At 32.6% G+C, this 25895-nt stretch overlaps 2 protein-coding genes across 5 annotated transcripts in view; both read right to left on the bottom strand.

The window, feature by feature from the left end:
• LOC140435731 (cytochrome P450 4C1-like) overlaps positions 1-15608 on the bottom strand; it is a 65488-nt gene extending 49880 nt beyond the window's left edge. For both annotated transcript variants that reach the window (XM_072524451.1, XM_072524452.1), the window contains exon 1: positions 15484-15608. The gene's annotated coding sequence lies outside the window, so the exon portion shown is untranslated. The remainder of the gene's footprint in view (positions 1-15483) is intronic.
• Positions 15609-17341: 1733 nt separating this feature from the next.
• Positions 17342-25895, bottom strand: part of LOC140437007 (uncharacterized) — a 50283-nt gene continuing 41729 nt past the window's right edge. For all 3 annotated transcript variants that reach the window (XM_072526221.1, XM_072526222.1, XM_072526223.1), the window contains 3 exons: positions 21416-21622; positions 20290-20451; positions 17342-17603 (listed from right to left, as the gene is read on the bottom strand). In XM_072526221.1, the coding sequence (XP_072382322.1) occupies positions 17392-17603; positions 20290-20451; positions 21416-21622 (581 nt within the window). In that variant the 3' untranslated portion in view covers positions 17342-17391. The remainder of the gene's footprint in view (positions 17604-20289; positions 20452-21415; positions 21623-25895) is intronic.

Raw genomic sequence — 25895 nt, 5'->3', positions numbered from 1 at the left:
GCCTTCTTACAAGTATGTTCTAAAAGCGTCGTGAATAGCTTTGGAGAGACGGTGTCTCCTTGCCGTACTACTCGCTGTATACAGAATTTATTTGTGTCTTGTTCAGATAGTCTTACGCTAGCTGTGGCATTTTAGTAGATATATTTGATTATGTTAGTGCAGCGATGGTCTATTCGGCATTCTGTCAATGCTTTTAACATTTTCTGATGGCCTATTCTTATTCCAACAACATTGTACAGCAAATAGCCACTTTTGGTCACCATATGACGATCATGGCTGTGGGATCCGGTAAAAGCTTAACCAAAAAATTCCAATCTGCTATTAATAATAGTTATTTAAGCACCAAGGGTGTTATTAAGATGATTACGCTCAGAGAGCAATATAGTCTAGCCAGAGGGACTCTGGCCCGGGGGATGGATGTTGCTCGCGTAATCATCGGGTAGCACCGGTGGTACATACAAGCTTTTATTTTTTACTTTACATAATATAAAAACTAAAATTGAGACGTTTTTTTCTTGTTTGAAGTAGTCTATGACAGTTGTCAATATTTTGTCTTTGTTGATTATATTATGTAGTTGTCAATTGGATTTATAGTCAGTTATGACAGCCGTAGCTCAGTGGCTATGCTACTGGCTTAACAAGCTGGAGGGCCCGGGTTCGAATCCCGGCACCGACAAAATTTTCAATTTCTAATTTAACTCAGCTGCCACCGTGTTTCGAGGGCACGTAAAGCCGTCGGTCCCGGCTACGAAAGTAGTCGTTAAGTCACGTTAGGGGCGCTTGCGCGACCTGAAAACCCTAACACTAGACCTTAGCCAGAAGGTTACAAAAACTTTACTTTATAGTCAGTTATGGATTTATGTCATTTATTGATATTCAGTTATTAAAAAAAATGTACTTTCAATATTTATAACGATTGTTAAGGTTAAAAAATGTTAGTTCTATAATATTTACTCCTTTCAAAATTGTTAAAAATTCCGTTCTACAACATTTGCTTTTTTTTTCGTATGCAACAGTGCGTTATAGGCCATAACGCCCGCTTATTATGCCCTAGGATATAACAAGTGTGTTTATGGTAACCGTATCCAAGCTAAAATAGACAAATAATATGCAAGTGAAAAATAATAGTTATTTTTATGCACCAAGGGTACCAATGAGTATCTTTGCAGCTGAACATGACTTAATCGTGCAAAATACATTTTACAAATTACCACACAGACGCCTATATACGTGGAAATCACCTAGAGACATCGAAGAAGACGTTATTATAAGAAACCAAATAGACTATATACTTGTTAACAAAAGATATCCAAATAGTTTCAACAGCGTTAAAACCTACCCAGGCGGTAATATTCAATCTGACCGCAATCCTTTAGCGGGCGTCCAAGTTAAAGAAAACACGCGGAAAAACTGTAAAAAACATGACATAAGAAAACTGAAATGTAGCGAAGTAAAAGAAATAGTCAGCAAAACAATAAATAGTAAATTCAAAGAAATCGATAATATAACGGAATGCACAGAAGAGAGGATAGAATTCCTTAATAAAACGATAGCCGACATTAAAGACAATTTTATGAAGAACGAAGAAGGCAAGAATAAGACATGGATGACGACAGAGATTCTGCAGCTGATGGAAGAAAGTAGAAAAAACAAAAACAATAACTCTATGTATAAAACATTACAACGAGATATACAGAGAAAGATCAGAGAAGCCAAACAGAAAGAACTAGAGAAAAAATGTATGTCATTAACAAGCAAACTTGTTAATGACAACGGAGAGGTAATCGTGGACAAATAGAGTATTGATGATATCTGGAAAAATTACATACGAAATTTATTTTTTGATGAGAGGGAGAACCAGTCCGCAATACCTACGGAAACAGGACCGCCTATACTAGTGGCAGAACTAAGAGCAGCAATAATATCACTAAAAGAAGGGAGAGCTCCAGGACCAGAGGGAGTCTGAATTTCTTAAACTTCTTGATAATGAATCCTTAAGAATACTATGTAAAATCTTCAATAATATCTATGACACAGGCGATATTCCAAAAGATTGGCTAGTTTCAGAATTTATTACGTTACCAAAGAAACAGGGAGCTAAAAAGTTCGGAGAATATAGGCTAATAAGTCTAATCAGCCATAACACTAAAAATTGTTCTTAAAATTATACGTCGCGAATATACAAGTTATGCGAAGAGAGAATACAAGACACACAGTTTGGATTCATGAAAGGCGTAGGTACGAGAGATGCACTGTTTAGTCTACAGGTATTCCAAAGATGCAGAGATATGACTTGCGATCTCTACACCTGGTTTTTGGACTACCAAAAAGCATTTGACACAGTTCAACACCGAAAAATGATAAATGTTCTAACAAAAGCCCAAATAGATGATAAAGACCGGCGTATAATACAAAATTTATACTGGAACCAATCAGCTATAATAAGAACACATCTTTGAGATGAACCGACGGAAGCGATTCAGATTCTACGAGGCGTTAGACAAGGATGTATACTTTCACCTATATTATTCAACCTATATTCAGAGGAAGTGCTTAGTGAAGGCTTGGAAAATTGCGAACATGGAATCTTTTTAAATGGAGAATGCCTAAACAACATCCGTTATGCAGATGACACCGTTATTTTTCAGACAGTTTAAACAGTTTACAGCAACTAATAAACAAAGTAAATGAAGTAAGTGAAAGATTTGGACTACGAGTAAACATATCAAAAACTAAATTTATGGTCATCAGCAAAAATAAAATTAGAGACGTCCAACTGCTTATCAAGAATACACCAGTGGACCGAGTAAAACCGTTTATGTATATTAGAACAATAGTAAACGAACAATGGGATCACTTGCAAGAAGTAAAATGCATTCAACAGCATGATCAAATTTCTTAAAAGCCACGACTTTATTCTGGAGATAAAAGTAAGGCTCCTACGATGTTATATCTTCTCGATATTATACTACGGAGTTGAATCCTTGACACTCACTGAAACGATGGAGAAAAAACTTGATAGCCTTCGAGATGTGGCTATACAGAAGAATTCTAAGGATATCATGGACGGACAAGATAACGAACGAGACTGTCCTACGAAGAATGGGAAAAGAAAGAGAAGTGATGTATACGATTAAAAGGAGAAAGTTAGAATATCTCGGACACATAATGAGAAACGGCACTAAATACAGATTACTGAAAATAATCCTTCAAGGCAAAGTTTTCAGAAAGCGAGGAATTGTGAGAAGAAGAATATCATGGTTAAAAAACCTGAGGAAATGGTTATCCACAACAACAACTAATCTATTTAAAGCATCAGTTAATAAAATAATTATAGCCAGAATGATCGCCAATATTCAAAACGAATAGGCACAAAAAGAAGAAGATACACCAAGGGTGTTATTAAGATGATTACTCCCGAAGAGCAATATAATCCAGCAAGAGGGCCTCTGGCCGGGGGAATGGATGTTGCTCGATGGGCGTAATCATCCGGTAACACCAGTACATACCATACCACCCATTACATTCATGGATGTAATAATAATAATAACTTGTTATGACTTCAATGAAAACAGTGTATTAAAGAAAAAACGTGATGAATTCAACAATCAAGTTCAGAAAAATGTATTGGTTACGAGGTCGTAATTCTACGTAGACTTTGTGAAAAGCTCAAATCTACTATTAACAAAATTTGTATCTGGACAAGGAAATGGCGCATTAAACTTAACGAATTAATTTTTGCAGACAAAACTACATTAAATCAAGCTATCCCAGAACTCAAGACCTTACTAAATACTAATGAAAACAAAAAAATTCAAAACTGCCTTAGGAACTTAACAGCTGTACCTCGGCTAAAGCCAATGTTTTTGCCGAGCAATTAGAAAAAGTCTTCTAACCATATACCGCTGAAAATACTTCGAGCATTTTTCCAAACTCCATATTAACTTGAATTACCTATTCAAAATTTTATCCTTAATCAAGTCACAAGATCTATACATATTTGAATCCAAGAAAATCTGCATGATATGACTTAACTGATGCAAAAATTCTGAAAGAACTTTCTTGCAAGGGACTCAGGTGTTTGACAGACATATACAATGCTGTTTTAAGGACGGGATACTTTCCGCTTTCGTGGAAGGTAGCCCAAATTATACTAATCCCTAAGCCAGGAAAACCTGCTGAGCAAACATCCTACACACCTATTAGACTACTCCCTGCTATAGCAAAATTACTATAAAAATTATTTGTAGATAAAGTAGAACCAATTCTGAAAGCAAATCAATTAATTCCCAATCATAAATTTGGATTTAGAGCGAAACATGTCCCCATCGAACAAGTCTACCTAGTTATAAAAAAATTATATAAATCATTTGAAGAACAAAAATACTGCTCTGCTGCCTTTTTAGACATCGCCCAAGCTTTCGACAATGATATCAAGACAAAACCACAACTCTATACCCAATAAGGTCTGGCGTGCCTCAGGGGAGTGTACTTGGTCCGATCCTCTATATCCTCTACACAGCTGATCTTCCCAGTAGTAAAAATATAACCATTGCAACATATGCAGACGGCACCGCTGTTATGGCATTTCAGAAAGATCCAGTCATTGCTTCTCAAATCTTGCAGACTCACTTGGATGTTATTTCCTCTTGACTAAAAATCTGCCGAAGTAAAGCGAATGAAATTAAATCTTTCCATGTCACTTACACCCTACGAAGAGGTACCTGTCCAACTGTGGCATTAAATGGTCAGTTCTTACAACAACAAAAAGATGTAACAAAATATCTGGGAATCCATCTAGATCGACGATTAACTTGGGGAACATCTATATTTGCTAAGAGAAAGCAACTGTGCTTAAAACTTAGCAAATTGTACTGGATGTTAGGTCGTAAATCACAGTTAACAGCCACCAACAAATTCTTAATTTACAAAGTCACCGTAAAACCGATATGGAGCTACGGAATTAATTTAATTGTGGGGGACATAATCTCAAATAAAAATCGAAATCCTACAAAGATTCCAGTCAAAAGTACTTAGGATTATCATAAACTCTACATAGTAAGTAACTAAGTGTTATTGCTCGTGATCTTAAAATGAAATCTGTCAAAGAAGAAATATCCTAATTCTCCCAGAAGTATGACGAACGTAAAGAAAATCATCCCAACGCATTATCTCAATCACTAATGAGACGTTTTCCACAAGGCATATTCCATGTGATCTGCCTGTCAGATTTTTCTAACCTTAGTACTGTTCTATAGTGCAGTGTTGTGTAGTAGTTTAGTTTTCCAAACCCAACCTTATATAAGTTAAGGGAAACTGTCACTAGACAGTTTTCCTAAATGTTTTGTTACTGTCATTAACATTTGCCTATTGTAAAATTTTACAGATTGCAAGTTAAATGGGATATTTAATAAAAAAAAATATTATCTTCATCAATAATAGGATCACAACAACCAGTGTACATAGTACAAAAATAATGTATGCTAACACAACAAAAAAAGTTGGTAAGACTCTTGAAGCCAAGCTTTGGAGGAAAGAACATACTAATAATAAACGTGATGATCAAGTTCAGAAAAATGTATTAGTTACGTGGTCGGAATTTTGAAATATCAATAAATAACTTATTCCTTATAAACAAGTACTGCATTTAGTGTGAAGTTATTGTGTCCAGTTATAGGGATTTCTATAAAGTTTTCAAAACAAAGTTCTAAAGTCTATAGTGAATGTACCTTGGTAGGTGCAAAACAGTAATCTTCATCGTGACCTAAACATATAGTCATAGATCACACCAAGACCGAAACTTTCGAAACTGAAACCGAAACAACCAGATTCTTGAACGTACGGAGTATTAATAGAAGACTCAAACGAATACAAGTATTTGACTCTAACATGATAAAACATTAAGTGATTTAATGAAAAATACCTTAGCCTTAACTACCTTTGATAGATTAGAAGGAAACAAAATTAATCGTTAGTTAAGTAAAACCAACTGCAGTTAGGCTAATAATAGCTTTTATATATAAACCTGGAAAACTATTATAGGTACATTAGAGATGGTATATTGGTTGAAAATCCGATACATGCGTATTTTACGAGATTGTAGTACGTTCTGAAATACCAAGAAGTGATGCTGGATGCATTTATACTTATAGAGAGAGCATTCGACAATACCTCATACGAAGCAATTACAAGAGCAATTCGTGTATGCAAGACCATGCTGAGTAGCCATGTGGTAATAGCAATGTTACTGTGCGGATACAGTGTCAGCATAGGTAGCCAGAGGATATCCGCAGGGAGTCTTATCTCCCCTCTTGTGGAATCTGGTCATGGATGGACTAATAGCTAGACTCAGCAACGACAGTCGTCATGACCTGGGTTATAAAAGTGACCTGGTCATCTTAGCCTACGCCAAATTTACTCACACAGTCAGTTATATAATGCAAAACAAGTAGGAATAAACAGAAGTACCCAGAAGTCCAAAATTATGAAATTTACCAAAAGAAGAAATTTAGAGGGATTAGATGTACTAAACGTGTACAGTACAAATCTGGTGAATGAAGGGGGGTAATATTAGACTTAAGGCTTACTTGAAATCAGCGGATAGAACAAATAAGCAAGAGGGGTATTAGTATGTAGATGGTTGCCAGACGCAGTCATGGACAAATGTTTGGTTTAAAATCAAAAATTAAATACTGAATTTATAACATGGTGGTAAAACTAACAATGATATATGCGTCAGTCGTATGGTGGCCAAATGTATATTAAAAAAGTGCAATCCTCAAAATACGCAGTATACAAAGATGTGCTTGCCTTCTAAACACAGGGGTTTTGAGGAGCACGCCAACAGCCACTATGGCAGCCCTACTGGACACATCGTTATATGGGGAGAACCGAGAATGGGATATTTTAGACTGCGAGAAAACCTGTTAAACGTAATGTACAGAACTACGGAATGGATGATGATTTGCCAACAAGAGGGATGGGGCAGAGAAAATACATAACTCAGACTGCAGGTTTATACCTGGTACATAGACGTGTCTAAAACTTCAGAAAAGTCGGGTGCGGGAATATTCAGTAGGGATAAAAATTTAAATATATCTATTGTACTAGAAGAATATACCTCCGTATTCCAGGTAGATATTTTAGAAATATTGCATTGTTCAAGAGAAATTAACATGAGAGCTTTCTAACTGAACTGTATCAATATACGTACAGATAGTCAAGCAGCCTTGAGGCCTCTTATAAGCTCTAAGGGGGAATCTAGATTAGTGATTGAATGCCTAGTATAACTTGGCAGACTGGCAGAACAGGTATGGTTTACACTGATATGGTTTACAGGTCACTGGGAAATAAACGGCAATCAAAAATATGATGAACTTGCTAGAAGAGGATCAGATACAAAATACTTAGGTCTTAATCCGGTCGCAGAAGTGCCAAATAGCACCATCCGTGAACAGAAACAAGCTTGGATCCGAACATAACACAACTTTCACTGGAAAATATACCCGATCAAGCATATGATAAAATGTGTATGTGCGGATATGCGCTAAGAGGGCTGAAGTACTGCGGAAAATAAGCAGAAATCAGCTTAGTCCTAACAGGCTTCCTTATTGGATATGCTCAATCAAGAAACACCTGCACAAAATGTGGCTGTTTAGTAGAGGCTGCAGAGTCTGTAGCAGAAACCAGCACTTTGAAGATATATGTTATCAATCTACAGTATCTGTATAAGCTGGTACAGGATTCCAAAATTCCAGAATGAGTATCATGAATAAATGGAAGATATACAATAAGTCAATTGGCTTCAGTACGAACGGTTTATAATAGACGGCTTGTAGCGATATCATCGCCATCAGTTTGCCTACACTCTGGCAGTGTTGGCTGTGCCGTTTACTTATAAAATGTAAGGTAGGTATATAGCTTTTTTCCTGTAGGTATTTGGATTGAATAATTAGTCGCTCATAGATTTATTGACAAAAGACGCTATAGCAGTGGTTCTAGATTATCAGGTCTTATAAAAATAGGATATAATAGAATCGTAAAAGACAAGTTTCAGATATGATTGGGAAATTGAGTGGTTCCCCTTATCTAACTGCTTAATAACATGTCTTATAACATATACACTACTGTTGCATCTACTGGATTACCTGAACGGAGTTATGGTTCTAGGAAAAGGTATATCATATACGTTAGGTATTAATGAATACTATACAAAACGAAACACTGAAAAATATCCATATGTCCATAACCTTAAGTATTAGATGTTAAATGTTACAATATAAATTTTATCAAGATTTACTAGAAACTACTTCAAAAGATAAAGTTGCTCTCCTTAATGAGCAGTCAAAATACTATCAGGTGCACTTTATAGAATTTTTTCAAATCTGCCAAATGCAAACTATAACAGCCTTTAACTTTTTTATAAATTTTTAAGCTGTGTGCATGTTATTTTATGAACATAGGTAATTAGGCTGTTATCCTTCTTATGGTTTCCAATTTTGTGTATTAACCGCTGCCTGTTTTGTTTGTCTTTAGAAAAGTAAGGATAGGCAACTTAGCGTAAAGAGAATTCCAGTATATATCCTTATTTGTCTTGACTATTTGTTTTAAGTGGTGTATATAATATTTAATTTTCTTATTCCTTTCATCCATCATGTCTTTCTCTCATCTATCTTTTTATAGGTGTCCATGCGAGTACTCGTTTCTAGAGTTTATTGTTTTCCATTTGCTGTACATGTTGGTACCAGATAAGCTAATTTTGTTGTATATAACCATTATTGTAGCTTCTCTTTCCACGCGTTCCCTGATCTCTTTATTTCTTATCCTCTCCCCAGAGTTTCATAGATATTAAACTTTCTTTTTTTTGTTATATTCTTGTTATAGAGAATTCCGTTAAGGCATCCTATAGCTTTTCTGTGTTTCCCAAAGTTTTGTTATTGGCACTGTATCGACGGCCTTTTGCAGATCAATAAAAGTTATGTGTACTTAATTTTTTGGCATTTTCTTTTCTATGATCTGCCTTAAGCAAAACACATCATCATTACAAGACCTGAATCTACTTTGTTCTTCCTCCTGGTAATTGTAGCATTCTTCTTCTCTAAGGTTCCTAATATCCTTCCATATAAACGACTAAGTCTACTAGTTACTAAGATTCCACGATAATCATTGGGGTCTTTCTTAGAACCTTGTGTATTGAGGAGATGTATGCCTCTTTTCATTTGTTAGGAACGGGATATACATTTATGCATATTAATAACTTAAGTGACCAAATAAAATAGTTTTCACACATTTTCTACATTTGAGAAGTTCAGCATCTATTGCTTCAGGACCACTTGCTCTGTTATTTTTTTATGAGATTACGGTTTTCCTTATTATGTTTTATTACTATGTATTATACTTATTTATAATACTATGTATTAATAAGTTGTTATAGTGTTGCATCCATTGTTTTCCTGTTGTTACCTTGGCATCCATCGTCTTTTGTTTCTGTTACTGGTGACTTTATAAATTTACACGATTCTGTTTCTTCGTGCCTCTATGTAGGTATTGATTTCTTGATATTTTCTATCCCACAATTAATTTTTCGGTTGTAATTGGTCTTCTGACAACGTTTTTCTTTGCGACATATTTCAGTCTGTTTTCTAATTTTGAGTTGAGCCTTGTCAAGTACAATGTCTTATTTTTCGACTATCTGTTCTATATAGTCTGTCTACCATTGATCTTGGCGTTCCAAGAATCCAAGAACTAGAATAAAAGATTCAGTTCCTACTGAAACTTTTATTCTAGTAAAAAACATTTTAGACCATAATATTACAAATACAATTATTCAATCGGAAATTTTACAATTTCTGTGCAGGACTTATCGTGGGTAATCCTCTAAGCAAAATGCTATCAGATATGTTTATATATCAACTAGAAACAAATATTTTAAAACATCCTGTATTCAAACAGTTTGTATATTGGTGAAGAAACTAATACATAGTACGTGGACGATATACTGGTATGCTTTACAGGAACTAACAAGCAACTTACCAATTGTTATCTTACATTAATTCACTTCATACTCATGTTGAATTTACAATAGAAATAGAACTATAAATCCATAAATTTTCTAGATTTAAAAATTATGAGACTTGAAAACAAACATGAGTTCTCCGTATTTCATAAACCTACCCATACTGACAAAACTATACAAAATTCATCATCCATGTTACATACATTAAAAGACATTCCCATGTCAAAAATAACTTCGTGATAGAATAAAATATCATTAAGCAAAAAAAAACAATAAATAAAATTTTAAACCAAAAACTGCATAAGATAGCTCTAAACTTAGTCTTTTCGCCACCCGAGAAGAAACCCAATACCTTTTGCTCGATTACATATTCAGGCAAGATATCAACAAAAATAGCCAAACACATAAAAAAGAAAAAAATAACACCAGCTTTGACCAAAAACTTACATCGGTCAAATTGGTAGAAGCTTTAAAAACGTATAGCAGAACACAGAAGGTCTTTCAATAATAGAAAAATAGATTCAGTAAGATAATAGCAACAGAGATGGAATGCCTGCGAAGATGCTGCAGAGTAACAAGAATGGATAGGAGAAGTAATGACGAAATAAAGCAAAGAACATCAATAGAAACAGACATACTAACATATATAGAACAAAAAAGACTAAAGTGGTATGGACATGTAAGAAGAGCTAGCGACAGCAGATGGATAAAAAGAATAACCGAATGGAGCCCCATAGGAAGGAGGAAAAGAGGACGACCCCGAAAATCCTGGAGGAACGAAGTAGACGACGCCATGAGTAAGAGAGGACTAAACGATGGAGAATGGAACAACAGAGAGAGATGGAAACGGTTGAGCGAGGGAAGGCAGTGAATACTGTAGAATCCTTAAATATATATATATATATATATATATATATATATATATATATATATATATATATATATATATATATATATATAAAAATAGATTCAACGTACGCACTTCAGCTTCTAGAGCATTTTCATTCTTTTAATGGCCAATTTCAAATTATCACTATCCCCAAAAATTAAAAGCCTTCAAAAATTAATAAATAATATTAATTGACATAGGTACATAATAATTATTATATACATAAGGATGGTTGTAGATAGTTGATAAGAAGAATATAACTGCTTGTAAGAAATACATTGATAATAAATAGGAAAATAGGGTAAAACGCCAGTTATTGGACACGAGACAGTTATTGGACATTACAGTGTTAACTTACGAGAATAAGATTTCTGCAAGTGCCAACAAGAGTATATTTCACTAGGTGGCACTACTCGTTTCTATATTACGTTCATTCTTATGTCTATGTTCTGCCTTTAACGGGTTCTGTGATTTTGGCGGTAAATATTTTTAGGTTATGTGAGTGAAGTGACATTTAAGCATTGTGTTAAGCATCTGCTCTGACTTTTTTTTTTAAACTACGTGTTATTTTTAAGGTAAGATTGTATTTTTATTTAAAAGGGTGTAGTAAAGGCACTTATAGTCCCTAAGGTAGATCTGGTACAGTAATAGGGATTTTAATTCGGATTTAATTACATCTGTCCAATAACTAAACTAGAAAACTTGCTTAATTCTATTATGGGACACCTGTCCAATCGCTAGAGAACTACACTTACCACATATTTCTACAATTTTCAACGGATTTACGTATAATTAACTGGAGATAGCAGTAAAATTAATTTAGTAATCGATTTGACAGTTATTGGACAGCTGTCCAATAACTAAATTTGACCGTCCAATCACTAAAAATGGATTTTTTAGGATTGTAGTAAAATGCCTAAACTTAGAAAATATGATAAGATGAAACTTATAGAAGCTGTTAAGGATGTCCAAAATGGCACTGAATCATATAGAACAGCTGAAAAAAAATATGGAATTCCGAAGTCCACTATAGAATTTAAATTAAAACATCCGGAACATAAAGATACACTTGGACCGTCACCTATTTTAACTTGCGAGGAGGAGAATACTCTGGTTAGGTAAATTCATTTAATTTATCTTAACCCATAGCATTATTTTATTTTACATTCAATATTCCAGATGGATACAAGAAACTGCTTCAAAAGGTTTCCCCAAAAAGGCTAACGATTTAAAAAGCAGCGTGCAAAAATTTTTAATCGAAAATCCGCGCCCCAATAACTTTAAAGATAATCGACCTGGAGATGGATGGTTAAAAGTAAGTCACCAAAAAAATGTATTTTAATCTGTATTCATCGTTTGATTTTTTTTAGGGATTTTTGAAGCGACGTCCAGGGGTTTCTAGAAGAACAAGTGAAGGTGTGGCGGCAGCTAGCGCTTGTGTATCTGAACGAGACATCAAAAACTGGTTTAAAAATATTGAAACCTATGTTAAAAAAAAACATTTAGAAGAAGTTCTAACTGATCCATCAAGAATTTTTAATGGAGATGAGTCAGGATTTCAAATATGTCCATCTACTGGAAAAGTATTTGCTATGAAAGGTTTCAAAAATGTTTATAACGTTGAAAAAAGCTCTTCAAAAAAAAACGTCACTGTGATGTTTACGTTTTCAGCAGACGGTAAAATTTGCGTGCCTATGGTTATTTATCCTTATCAACGTATTCCTGAAAAGGTTGCTAAAGGTATTAATCCTAAATGGGGTGTGGGCAGAAGCGATAATGGTTGGATGACGGCAGAGACATTCTATCAGTATATTTCGAATGTTTTTTACCCACACTTAATTGAAAATAATATTAAGCTTCCAGTTATTCTTTTTGTAGATGGGCACAAGAGTCACTTAAGTTACCAATTAAGTCTATTGTGTAATGAACTGCAGATTGAAGTGATTGCACTTTATCCTAACGCCACAAGGATTTTACAACCCTGTGACGTTTCTATTTTCCGTCCATTAAAAGAAGCTTGGCGGCAATCAGTGAGAGAATGGGAAGAACAGCATCCAGGAGGGGTAGTGAATAAGGTTGTATTTGCTTCTATATTGGAGCAAGCTATAAAAAAAGCTGTAAAACTGAAACAGTAGTAAATGGTTTCAAGGCTTGCGGATTGTTTCCATTTAATGCAGATGCTATTGACTACACAAAATGTTTAGGCAAAGAAGTAGTAAAAAATTTAATCATTTCAGATCATCAAAAGAAACCCAAGATGGACTATAATACTTTTGTAAATATCTTAGGTCCTGAAAAAGTTCATAGCTTATTTAAAAGAAAATCCAAAGAATAATCTACCTAGCGATGATAATTTGAATTTGTTGTTCAAAATTTGGAATTTTTTTGAACATGATCCAAAACATTCGGATAACCCAATGGTTCTAAAAAATAGAGACACAAACATTAATATTATTCAAAATGTGGTTATCACATCTCCCGTTAAAAATACTGAAATAAAAACATCAGAACAGAGTGGTATTGAAAATGTAAATATTTCTGAGAGTAGCAGTACCAATGATATCCATTTTCAACAATATAAAACTAATGTTTATGACTTACCCTCTACAAGTAAAATTATTGTTAAACACGAATTGTTGGGTAACATTTTAACTTCTCCTACTGTACCGGAAAGTAAAAATAAACGTAACACGGAACGACTTCCTTTTGCTATTACATCTGCACGATATCAAGAAATGTTACGGAAAAAGGAGGAGATAAAAGAAGAGCAGGAAAAATAAAAACAAGAAAGGAAACGGAAAAGAGAAGAAAAATTAACCATAAACCAGTGTAGCAAGAAAAAGAATTCAAAAAAAGTCAAATGTTTTATTTGTTCAAATGATATTCAATTGAACAAATTAAAATGCGATGACTGTAATCTTTATTATCACGAATCTTGTATTCCTGTTAATCATAGACAGCATATACCTAACGATGGTGATCTATTTATATGTCACAACTGCTTCAATCTCCAGGATAGTGATTCTGATGCTAATAACAGTAACCAAGACAGTGAGGATGAAGACATTGACGAACTTTTCACTCAATACAAAGAAGCACAAAAGCATTTATAAAATTTAATTGTGTCAACTGTATATAGGTACCCCATACCGCACAGAAATCTTAGGTTTTTCCTGTAATTTTCATTTGTTTCTTGTTTTTTATTGTGTTAAAGCAGTCGTCCAATAACTAATTTTGAGTGTCCTGTAACTAAATAAACTGTCCAATAACTATAATTTTTGTAACTATTTTTAATAAATATATATTGACAAAAAATATTTAACACCTTCTTTAAATCCTTGAGTTGAAATTTTCTTAAGTGTCCAATAACTGTATGGTTTACCCTATAACTTAATTCCGCTTGATTAATATAAAAAAAAATTAAATAGATATTTAAACAATTGAATTACAATTATTTCTACATAAACGCTTTCAAATTTTCTTAATTATTCTACTAAACTATCGAAAATTCAAGATCAGGTACAACGTGACATTTTTTTGTTCGTTTTTTCATTAGTAAAAAATTTACAGTGGGTTTAATTCGCGGTTATTGTTTAAAAAAAATCAATTTATAGTAATATTAAGAAAAACCCTGCTATAATATATAATGTATATATATATATATATATATATATATATATATATATATATATATATATATATATATTTTATTATATTATTATATTATTTTCAAAAGCTGCTAAAAAATACAAAATATCTTACAAAGTGGAACTAGAAAAAAAAATTATATTAACTCACCAAATAAAATTAGTTTTGTTAATATATTGCTGCTAAACATATTTAAAAAAAAACTATTCTAACAATTTTCTTATCTAATAAATGTTTCTTAAATTTTGTAATATAATTTATAAAAACTTTTTTAACACAAAAAAAACAATTGAATTTATAAATAAGTTAGAATAGCGACCAATTACAAATAAGCCTCAATGTCATAAATGCCAACTTAAAATTTTTATTCTTGACAATTATATTATATAAATTATTATTATATCATTAGATTATATTATAAAACTAAAATTTTGTTTAAACATTCTTTTTTATTTACTAATAAAAAAGAAGATTTATTCATCATTGATAGATGTCTGAAAAAATGTAACAAGTATATGGAAAATTAAATCAAAATGTGATATTTTACTGATTTTATAATAAACTATAAAGAAATAATATAATTATAAGTTTTGCTTAGATTTTGAATTCCTGATCTTTTGTTTAAATTATTATCACTTCTGCTAATACAAACCATTTCTAAAAAAGTCCTTTTGAATTTATTAGTTTCACTACACAAAATTTTAATGTTATCAAAATCCATAATATGGTCTTTGTCAATTACATGCTCTGCTAAAGCACAAGATGGTTTTTTAATTCTACAAAGACCATATTATGGATTTTGATAACATTAAAATTTTGTGTAGTCAAAGTAATAAATTCAAAAGGACTTTTTTAGAAATGGTTTGTAAATTGAAAAACTTTTTTATTTAAATTAAAACAATATATAAATTAAAAAAGTTCTTGTACTTACCTACTTCTTGAAAATTATTATTTTCACGTTGACACGGATTGATGTAACAGAGCAAGGTTGCTCCTTATAAGGCGCTTTTAATCTTGTACTAGAAAAAGCCACTTTTAAAGGTAGATGTCAACTAGATACTTATCGTCTTGTTCTGTAAAATAATATAATGTATTGTTTGGATTTTTATTCCCCTTCTTACGAACTGTACTACTTTGCTGTTATACTATTTTTAGACCGTCCTTGCTCGGCTTAGTAAAATAATAAAAATTTTGTGGTTTAACAAAAAAATATTATGTACAACTACATATATCTATATAGAAAAATGTTTTTTTTGGGGCTGTAGTCATTAATAATAAGAGCAGGGGATAAGTAAAACTCTTTACTTGATATACTTTTTACTTGATTTACCTGATGAAGCAAATAAAAATTTATTTGCTACATCAAGATATGCTAAAAGAAATTTAAATTAATTTTTCAGTAATACAATGAAAAACGCAAGAATATTGTATAAGAAGCATAAAAACTTACAACAGGAAGTTAGTCCATAAAAATTTTTACATTACCACAAAACATTATTTTTAAAGTTATTAAACTATTAACAATTACAATGTTTTAATTTTTGTAGATTTATAAAGTCCATGGTTAAATAAAACATTTTGAATTCAATTTATGTCAGAAAGACACTCGTCTGTGTTTATTATATTGTAAAGATTCTTTGATTGGAAGACACTTTTAAGATTCTTTGTTTAATTTTTAAGAGAGAAAGCAAAGCATTGGTTGTTTAAATGAAAAACAGTTAAATAAGATACTCAAATTGAGATCTTCCCACTTCTTAGCAATAATCCAGGGCTTTGTTTAAATTCACGCAGAATGTTTTTAAAGTGGATCATCGACGACGAACTGAAAGTGAAGTTTTATGTTACCTCGCTATAGCATACTACGAAATTACAAAAAAAAATCGGAAACGCCCTAGACGTTGGGTATTTAAAAGTTTAACATATGCGGTAAGTCGAGTTGTTTTGTTTTTGTATTCTGGCGATGTACATTTCCATAAACAGACACAGTCTCGTAAACAATATATGTATAAATTCTAATAAAAAGTCGTGGCTAAGAGTTCGCATATCCATGATTAAAAACTGATCTTTTCACTTCAAAGGTCGCTGAAAACTACCGGTTTTGCTCGCCAGTATTGATACACGCGCGTTTTTACATGACGAGCCAAGTAAAAAATAAAACAAACTGACGAGCCACAAGCCAGGCTCGTCGGTATATAAAACCGCGGTATTGCAGTTATACACTGGCGAGCTTTACCGACGAGCCACAAAACCGCGGTTTTACTCGCCTGTCGATCAGGGCCTTTAGAGTTTCAGATCGAATGACATCGATATCAGTACGAATTCTTTCTTTCAGTTTTGTTCAAATAATTACAATCGTTCGCATCATAATGGATATCCGCTTCATTTGGGATATTCAGGTTGATATCATTTGCAAATAGCGCGATTAATTTTATACTATTTGCTGTATCAAGTCTAAAAATTTTGCACCAGTGAGATTTCCGTCTACAAAAATTGGGCCGATAATTTTTTTGCCAATAATTCCTGCTTATATATTAACCTTTTAAGAGAATTAGGTATGGTCTTCCGTTATCCAGTGAAATTTTTTCGTACCCAGTATCGTCAGTTTTGTTATTTACGTTGTCGTTTAGAATAAAAGAGGATGCATCTGAAAAAATGATGCAGTTACCAAAAACCGGATTTCTATAACATCACTCTATTATTTCTTCCGAAAATTCTAATCTTCTATCATCTTCGTTTAATTATTGTACTAATAGAGCTAACATAAATACAAACATTCATGAAAACCAATATTTAAAAAAAAATTATTTATTTTTTAGTCTGCATTTATATCACGATATTTTTAATTTGAATTCATAACTTCTTTTATCCATGGCAAGTATTTGGCAACATCTGTGAAAATTACGTATTGTGAAGTATCACAAATCCCTTCAGTTTGTAGCGCTACGCCTACTGAAACAATACCTCTAATTTGCCACACCGGGTTTTGTCCACTTAAACTTTTTTTAGGGAACACCATAGATCCTCCAGAGTCTCCATTGCACACAGAGGTTCCTAAAAATTAAAATTGACAATTGATTTAAAGATTTTTAAGTAGATGCATTTACATTAGTAATTCTAAAACCTGTTAGAGAAAGCTGTTATAGTAATACCACACCGTTCTTTTCTCTTCATTCGATTCACTTAATGCCTTATTAAATATATTATATAAATAATATATATTGTCACACTGTTGCTAAATCTTATTAGCTAAATTCTCTTAAGTTCAAGATGTATTCTCATAGAGATATCATCATCATTATCTTTGTCTTTATACGGAGTCGCATCGTGAATTAAATTCCCCATAAATTCTATCTTGGGTCAGACCACAATATTAATCCCCTTTAGAGACATATCCTGCCTGAGGGTCTCTCCCAGGTCGTCTTTGGCCCTTCTGTCCTACTCCTTCCAGGAACTTGATTCATTCTTCGTAGTGAGCGATTAACATCTCGACATTGAACCCTATTAAAGTGAGCGTTGGAAACTGGAAATAAAAGTTCGTTTACTAAAATGCTACGTATTCTCCGTTCTTTTATATGGCGTGGAGTCATGGACCTTAACTGAAGCATCACTGAAGAGACTCGAAGCATTTGAGATGTGGTGCTATAGACGCATGTTGAGGATTTCTTGAATAGACAGAGTTACCAACGAAGAAGTACTATATAGAATGGGTAAAGAGCGCGAACTAGTCATAACCATAAAACGTCGCAAACTAGAATACCTGGGCCATATAATGCGCAATGAACAACGATACAACCTAATTCGGACCATACTTCAAGGTAAAGTGCATGGGAAAAGAGGTCCAGGACGAAGAAGAATATCCTGGCTGCATAACCTGCGAAAATGGTTTAACTTAACCACTACCGGACTTTTCAGGGCAGCAGTCAACAAAGTCAGAATAGCCATGTTAGTGTCCAACATCCTTAACGGATAGGAACCATAAGAAGAAAGAAAAGTGAGCGTGCCCTAACCATCTTAACCTATGCTGTGTCATGCTTGCATCAATTGATGCCAAACCTAGACTTCCCCTAATATATTCATTTTTAATTTTTTTTTGTCACTCCACTTAACTATCTAAGCATTCTGATTTACCAAATGCATTCGTTGTCCCTTTTTCTTTTTAACTACCTACAATTCAGTTTAGTACATCATAGCTGGTCTTAAAGTAGTTTACTAGAAATTTTTCTTCAGTTTCATTGCAGTCTTCCTGTCATACAAAACATCATTAGCCTTCTTCCATTACATCCATCCCGCCCTAACTCTATTTCAAACATCTCCATCTATTTCCCCATTACTCTGTCACACCAATTTTAGATACTTAAAATTATTACTTTTCTCTAGTCGTTTTACCATCCAAAGTTGATAGTGGTAACTCCATCTTTAAATTGACATTCTAGGTACTCCGTACTTTTCCTATTATCTGATCCCACTTGATCTTCCACTTCGTTTCGAGCTTTCCGTAGCTAGATAATGATAGTGAGATAGATATTTAAACTCCATCACTTGTTTTATTATCTGACCATCCAGCTCCAATTTACATTTGAGTAAATTTGCTGTTATAACCATGCATTTTATATTTTTTGGGGAAACAAACATGTTAAATTTTCTGGCGGTTATATTAAATTGGTGCAGCATACGTTGTAAAACATCTTCACTTTGAGAGAGTAGTATTGCATCGTCCGGATAGCAGATTATTTTAAGTTGTTTTTCTCCGTTTGGCATCCTTTTTTAGTTCTTACTTTTTTTATAATTTCATCCATAATCAGGTTAAACAATAAAAGACAGGGAATCTCCCTATCTTAATTAATTGCTAGCTTCAATAGGGTCGGTTAGTTCTTCTTCTACTTTAGAAGAGTAAAGTAAAGTTAAGTAGAAGAAAATCAATTCTACAGACAAATAAATGGTGCCCCAATGGGCTCCCCACTATCTCCAGTAATTGCTAATATTTTTATGGAAGACTTCGAGACTCGAGCATTATTACATTCGTCATTTGGCCTCACGTTATCCTAAAGAAAAACCAATACCTTCATCACTCTGTTTATTAAAAACCCACCCATACCAATCGTTACTAGCATAGAAATTCTCATCATCCACCTTCGCAAATTAATTCAGTAATTAATACCCTTGTCTCCAGAACAATACGTTAATAGCAGACATAAATCTCCCACTCAATCTTAACCCAAAGACTCAGACGCTCATCATACGTAAGCTTTTCTTTCTTACATTAAAGGTGTCACTGACAAAGTCTACAAAATTCTTAAATGAAGAGCAATAAAGACAATATTTACCTCACAAGAAAAATTTTCATCTCTTATCCGATCAATCAAAGACAACATTCCAAATGAACAACACGGAGTTTATGAAATTCCTTATGCAGACTATCCCCGATCTTATATAGGCCAAACAAATAGTAGAATCCAAAATAGGATTTATGAACATTTTATTTCTGTTAGCAAAGCAAGAAATTACTGGATCATTTTTCATTAAAAACTGTTCATTTTGATTTATTATCACTTCAATGGAGGTGGGTGAGTCGTGTCCTTCCTGCAGGTGCTTCGGAATTTTGGGAAAAACTTATTTTCTTAAGAAGAAATTCTTATTAAAATAAATCCAACTTATCGACGTTAATATTATGTAGGTACCTAATATTTTTATACCTTCATTCAGAAGATTGTATCAAAAAACTTAGATCATTACTTACCGTTTCTGAAACCAGCACAGAAGTTAGTGTCAGAAGTGAACTGAGCAAAAAAGTCTCTATTCGAGTAGATACATTGGATCGTTGAAACGACTGGCATTTTTGCTTGCATTAGTTTTTCTGATATTTTCTTGTTTTCGTCAAAACCCCAGCCAATGACTGTACCTAAAATATTGCAATAAAATATTTAAAAAATACAAATTAAAAGAGAAAACTACAGTGGTTGGCTGTATACCATAGTATCAAAAAACTTACAATGAAGTAAAAACTTCTGATGTAAGATGGTATATAATTATTAAAAATTTTAAACGGATTAAAATTATTTTCAAAACGTTTTCGGTTCAGTCAGACTATCATCAGTGAAACCTAGAAGTAAGTGTTTCCATGTTAAAAATAAAGTAAAATTAAAAATTCCTAATCTAATTGGTTGGCTGTTTCCAACCGCTGGAGCAAGTTGTCCTCTTTTCGAGCAGAGATGAATATGTTTACTTAAAGTAATATCCTATAATATTGATCTCATGTCATCACATTTTTAAAATGTAATATATTTTTATGTAATCTCAAAGTTATTATACCTAGATATGTAGCTAGTTTCAATTAGTCTCAAAGTGTAAGTATTTACCATATGCTTATTAGTTTAACAGTCAAAATTTTCCCTCCTTGGGAAACATACAGAAATACTTTCTGTATGTTTCACTGATGATGGTCCGACTGCACCGAAAATGTTTTGAATATAATTTCCGTTTGGATAATTTTTTAAAATTTTTAATAAAAATATGCCATCAAGCATCGTAAGTTTTTACTTAATTATATGTTTAATAAAAAAAATAATTTTAAAAGTCCGCTGTTTGGGGCTCCATAATACATATTTTAAAATTCATTTTAAAATAATGGGATACATGAATTACTAGAAAAATGCATGAGTAAAAGAGACAATACCGACTAATATGCTTTGTGTTGTAAGCACGTCGGATGAAATTATTACTGTACATGTTGCTGTTGGACTAAAAACCATCAAAATTTAACCTTTAATTACTGGAAAAAAGTTTAAACCTCTGATCTTAACAAAAAAATGTGGATTGAAGTAAAATATGTAAGAGAAGAAAAACAGTTATTCGTATAAACTTACCATCTTTGTTGACAATTGATTCCAAGTTGGTATCATCTTCCCAAAGACAAACAGGTCTAACATAGTCAGTTATTTCAACAGGTCGTGACAACTTTATAATTGCTATATCATTAAAAAACATCGAAGAATTAAAATTTGGGTGAATAATAATTTGTGAAACATCTCTGTCTTGGGTCTCTGGTCCAAAAGTCCTCAAGTTATATTTTCCTAAAAAACATGACTCTCTATTATACCTAACAAGTTTAATATTGATTTCTGGTTATACAGCTGAGGCTAAGTTGCAGGCTTCCAACGGGGTGACATATGACACTTAGTGCGTCAGATATGAAGATTAGGTGCGAATATACTGAATAAGTAGTAGTAGATACTGAGAGTGCAGTGGCTTAGGAAATAATATTTTAAAATATTGTTCTGAAGTTATTTTCTTGTGGCATTATAATTTACTATTTTTGTTGGGAATAAGCCACAATTTTACTTTAAAATTAAGTTTATTTGACGTTTCGATTTCCATTTCGGAAATCGTTCTCAAAATACAAAACATTAATAAATTAAACAAATTTTGTTTTTGTTGTTTGGTAAAAAATCTTTTAAAAATTTAATTCTATCTGACTCACTCATATTGAAAATTCAGACATATATTATACACTTTAAAGTACACTTTAAAATGATAGTGCCAATATTTTTGGGTTGCGTTCTTGGGACAACTTTATTGTATTATAGTTCATTCGATTACATGAAATAAACTTTAACTTAACAATACCCGTCAGAAAAACTATAGCATTATAATTTAAAAAAAATTATTGCTATAAAATTCATACAAATATTTTATATTGTGTTTAGGAATGACTGAAAAATATTTTTGAAAATGTTTGATTGAAAAACAACAGATACAAAATGAAAAACTCTAGTGTAACCATATAGTGTAATATAAAAATATACGTAAAAGCAAGAGACTTAGAAGAGGCAACTGCATATGACAGAAAAAGTTGGAAATTGGGGGCGGAGAAGCGGCGACAGCCGTAATAAATCCGTTATTATATATATATATATATATATATATATATATATATATATATATATATATATATATATATATATATATATATATATATATAAAAATATATAATAAGAGTTCTTAAAATCCTTGAAATAAAAAAACAGTTTGTAATTTTTAGTTAAAAGGAATATACGTTAACAAAAAAAAACTCAGGTTCTTAACAAAAATATAAAGTAAGCATTTCACTTGAAACGTGAAACATTTTATTGTGTAGCTTCAATTAGGCAAAGCTGACATATTTCATGAATATGTTCAAGGACATAAATTTTTTGTCTTATTGTCTTATTTCTTTCTGGAATTGCAGGAGCTACATCTGTGATGCCACAAATTTCACGAATTCAGCATTTGAGGCTAACTGGCAGATTTGAAGTAGTAACTCGAATTTTTAAATAGGGATATATCATTTACAAAGTTTTTTTAGAAAATCACGCCGTTTCACTTTTTTCTCATTGGTATCGTTTGTATTGAAGATAACCATTGAATTAATGCCAGATATATTCAATATGGTATAGAATATAACCATTGGCCAACGGTTTATGCTTCTTAAACAGTTGTATTTAGCACTAAGCTGCTCTACCATGTCCACTCATATTTTGGTTGAATTATATAGTGAGATACTTTTTGGTTTATTTTGATTACCTCTCCTATAATCAATTGCATCATTATGATATAGTGAGGATACAAGCAATACCTTTTTCTTTTGTTAGAAATATGAGAAACTAGTGTAATATGTTGAATAAAAACAAACATACTTGAATTTACAGAATGCTTAGTTTTGTGAATTCAAACGGCAATTCCCTTTTATTCTTCCTAATGGTTCCCACAACTGTAATTTACTTATCGTATAACTTGTTCACTAACTCGATACTTCTGAACCAGTTATCAATTGTTAGATTCCGACCTAAATCATAAATAGGTTCACATAGCCGTTAAACAACATCAGTAGGTCTATTACTAAGTAGGTCTAAAATTTTTTGCCGTACGTGTTCGGTTTTGACGGAATATACTGACGAAATCGACGCTTTCCTCTAAATTCGGCTTGAACCTGGTTTAAGGTTCAATCTAGCAGAATTAAAAAAAAAACTTTTTGCCTATGGCATATTTTTTCAACTATTTTTTAATAATTTATTACCAACCCGATAATTTTTTACCCCAAACCTACCCCTAATGGGAGTGATTTCGCTAGCTTAATATTCAAGCTAGCACAATTCAAAAAAAAAATATTTATACCACAGTAAATATACCACATACCACACATTATAAATAAATAGTTATACCACAGTGTTCTGCTATGTTTTACAAATTTATTACCACCCTAGTAATTATTCACCCCTCAACTACCTCTTATGAGAAGTCAATAGTTCTGTTTAAAATTTAAAGTGAAAAAAATCTTTGATAATTTCACGGTCCTCTACTTATACCTTAAATAAAAAAGTGTTCCCGCTATCTTAAGGGCCCTATTCTTTAGGCTATTTTTCAATCATCAGTATATGTTTTTGCTTTGTCTACAATCTTTTTCTACTCTCGCCGGTCCTGAATCATGTCGAGTTTGCAATTTCCATCTTTGATATATCCTCTAGTAGTTGGTCTTTTCATCTTATATTTGGTCTTCCTCTTGGTCTGTTTATTACTGGTTTCCAGTTTGTTATTAGTCTTCTATATTCCCCTTGTTCTATCTTTATTGGGCCGTGTATTCTTCTCATAATTTTTCTTTCAATTATTCTTAGTTTTCTTCATCTTTTTTTATAAGACACATTACTTCCGCTACGTATGCTATTACCGGTTTAATTACCTGACAAACTTGAGCACCCTTACCGGAGATTGCTTACCACCACAGTGGAAGGTAGAGTCAGGGTCCACGAGGAAGGGAGAAATGGCACCTTAAAAATGTGGAACTTTAAAGAAAATGCCAAAGGCATCCATAGGAAAGTTAAGTTCAAAATATATAAAACCATCATACGACCAATAGCAACATATGACGCAGAAACATGGATCATGGCACAAAAACAATAAGCCATATTAATACTTTTGAAAGAAAGTTATTGAAAAGAATATTGGGGCCCATCTACAACAATGGTATGTTAAGAGTAAGGTTCAACCTCGAGTTATATCAATATTACAAAGAATCCTCAAGAAGAAATCAGTGGATAGACGAAGTAAGAACCGATGCTAAAGAGATAATGAGGGTGGATAACTGGAGGAGAGTCGCCAAGGAAAGGGATGCTTGGAGGCGGATGCTGGGAGAGGACAGGGCCTGACATGGACTGTAGCACTATACTAAAGAGATTATATTATATAGTTATAGTATAGTATAGTATAGTAAATTCAATTATTACTATATTTAAAATGTCAATAATAAAATAAATTTTATTGTGTGTAATAAACTATATATAAATATTATATCCATTTCATTTGCTTTTAACAAAACAAAATCAAACATTCTTACTGCACATAAAATATATGAAATTAAATAATTTACTTTTCAAGCGATTTGAATTAAATTTTAAATTTTAAAAATTGTTTGATGTCCACTGATCATGACCTAATTACTAACCGGCCTTCTTATGTGGCTTTTACTTTAGTAAAAATTAAATGGAGATGGACCGGCCATATAGCTAGATACGATAATAATAAATGGACACGGTGAATCCTGGAATGGAGATCAAGCGAGTCGAAAAGAAGCACAGAGAAACCTCAAAAGAAATATAGCTGTATTTTTGATCGTTGACTGAAAGCTATCCCATAATCTTTTAAAGGGTTTCCCTAGTAGTCTGATGCCTATTTGTTGCTATTCCAGTTAATCTTCCACTATGTATGTGTAACATGCTAGATCCAAGGTTTTCACTTCTGACATTCTAAGTATTCTTTTTGTTTCTACTATACGTGCTTTCGGTTCTATCGCGTATGTCGATTTTAGTCTTACACTTGATTCATATATGTGTACTCTCCCATATAAGTTCATATCTTTATTCCTTCATATGACATCTCTCAGACATCCAAGCCAGTTTTTTCTTTCTTGCCACTAGAGATTTGGACTTGGACGAATCATCTTGCATGTCTCAGCCGCTGTTTTAAATGTTTTTACCATTCGCTGCAAGTTATCTCCGTTATCTGAGATCAGGATTGTACCACAACAACATGACAAATAAGCACATCAAGTAGTTGTCTTGTTAGTAGTAGTAGTAGTTAGTTTTATTTTTTGTTTCAATTATCTTTACCGTTTTGTTGGGTTGGTTTGTTCCTTTTAGTAATTTTAACACATATTCTAGCCTATCGAAATATCATAATAAACCTATAGGCAGGTTTGTTATATTTAAATGCTTTGTCAGTAATTTACCTGGGGATGAATATAGAGGTTATTGAAGACAAATTTTGTCGAAAGTTGAGTTGATCTACACTAATTAGGTATTTTTCGTTTATTAT

This window comes from Diabrotica undecimpunctata, chromosome 3, assembly GCF_040954645.1.
Source record: "Diabrotica undecimpunctata isolate CICGRU chromosome 3, icDiaUnde3, whole genome shotgun sequence".
Lineage (NCBI taxonomy): Eukaryota > Metazoa > Arthropoda > Insecta > Coleoptera > Chrysomelidae > Diabrotica > Diabrotica undecimpunctata.
The sequence above is the reverse complement of the archived record's forward strand: the minus strand, read 5'-3'. Positions and strand labels throughout refer to the sequence as shown.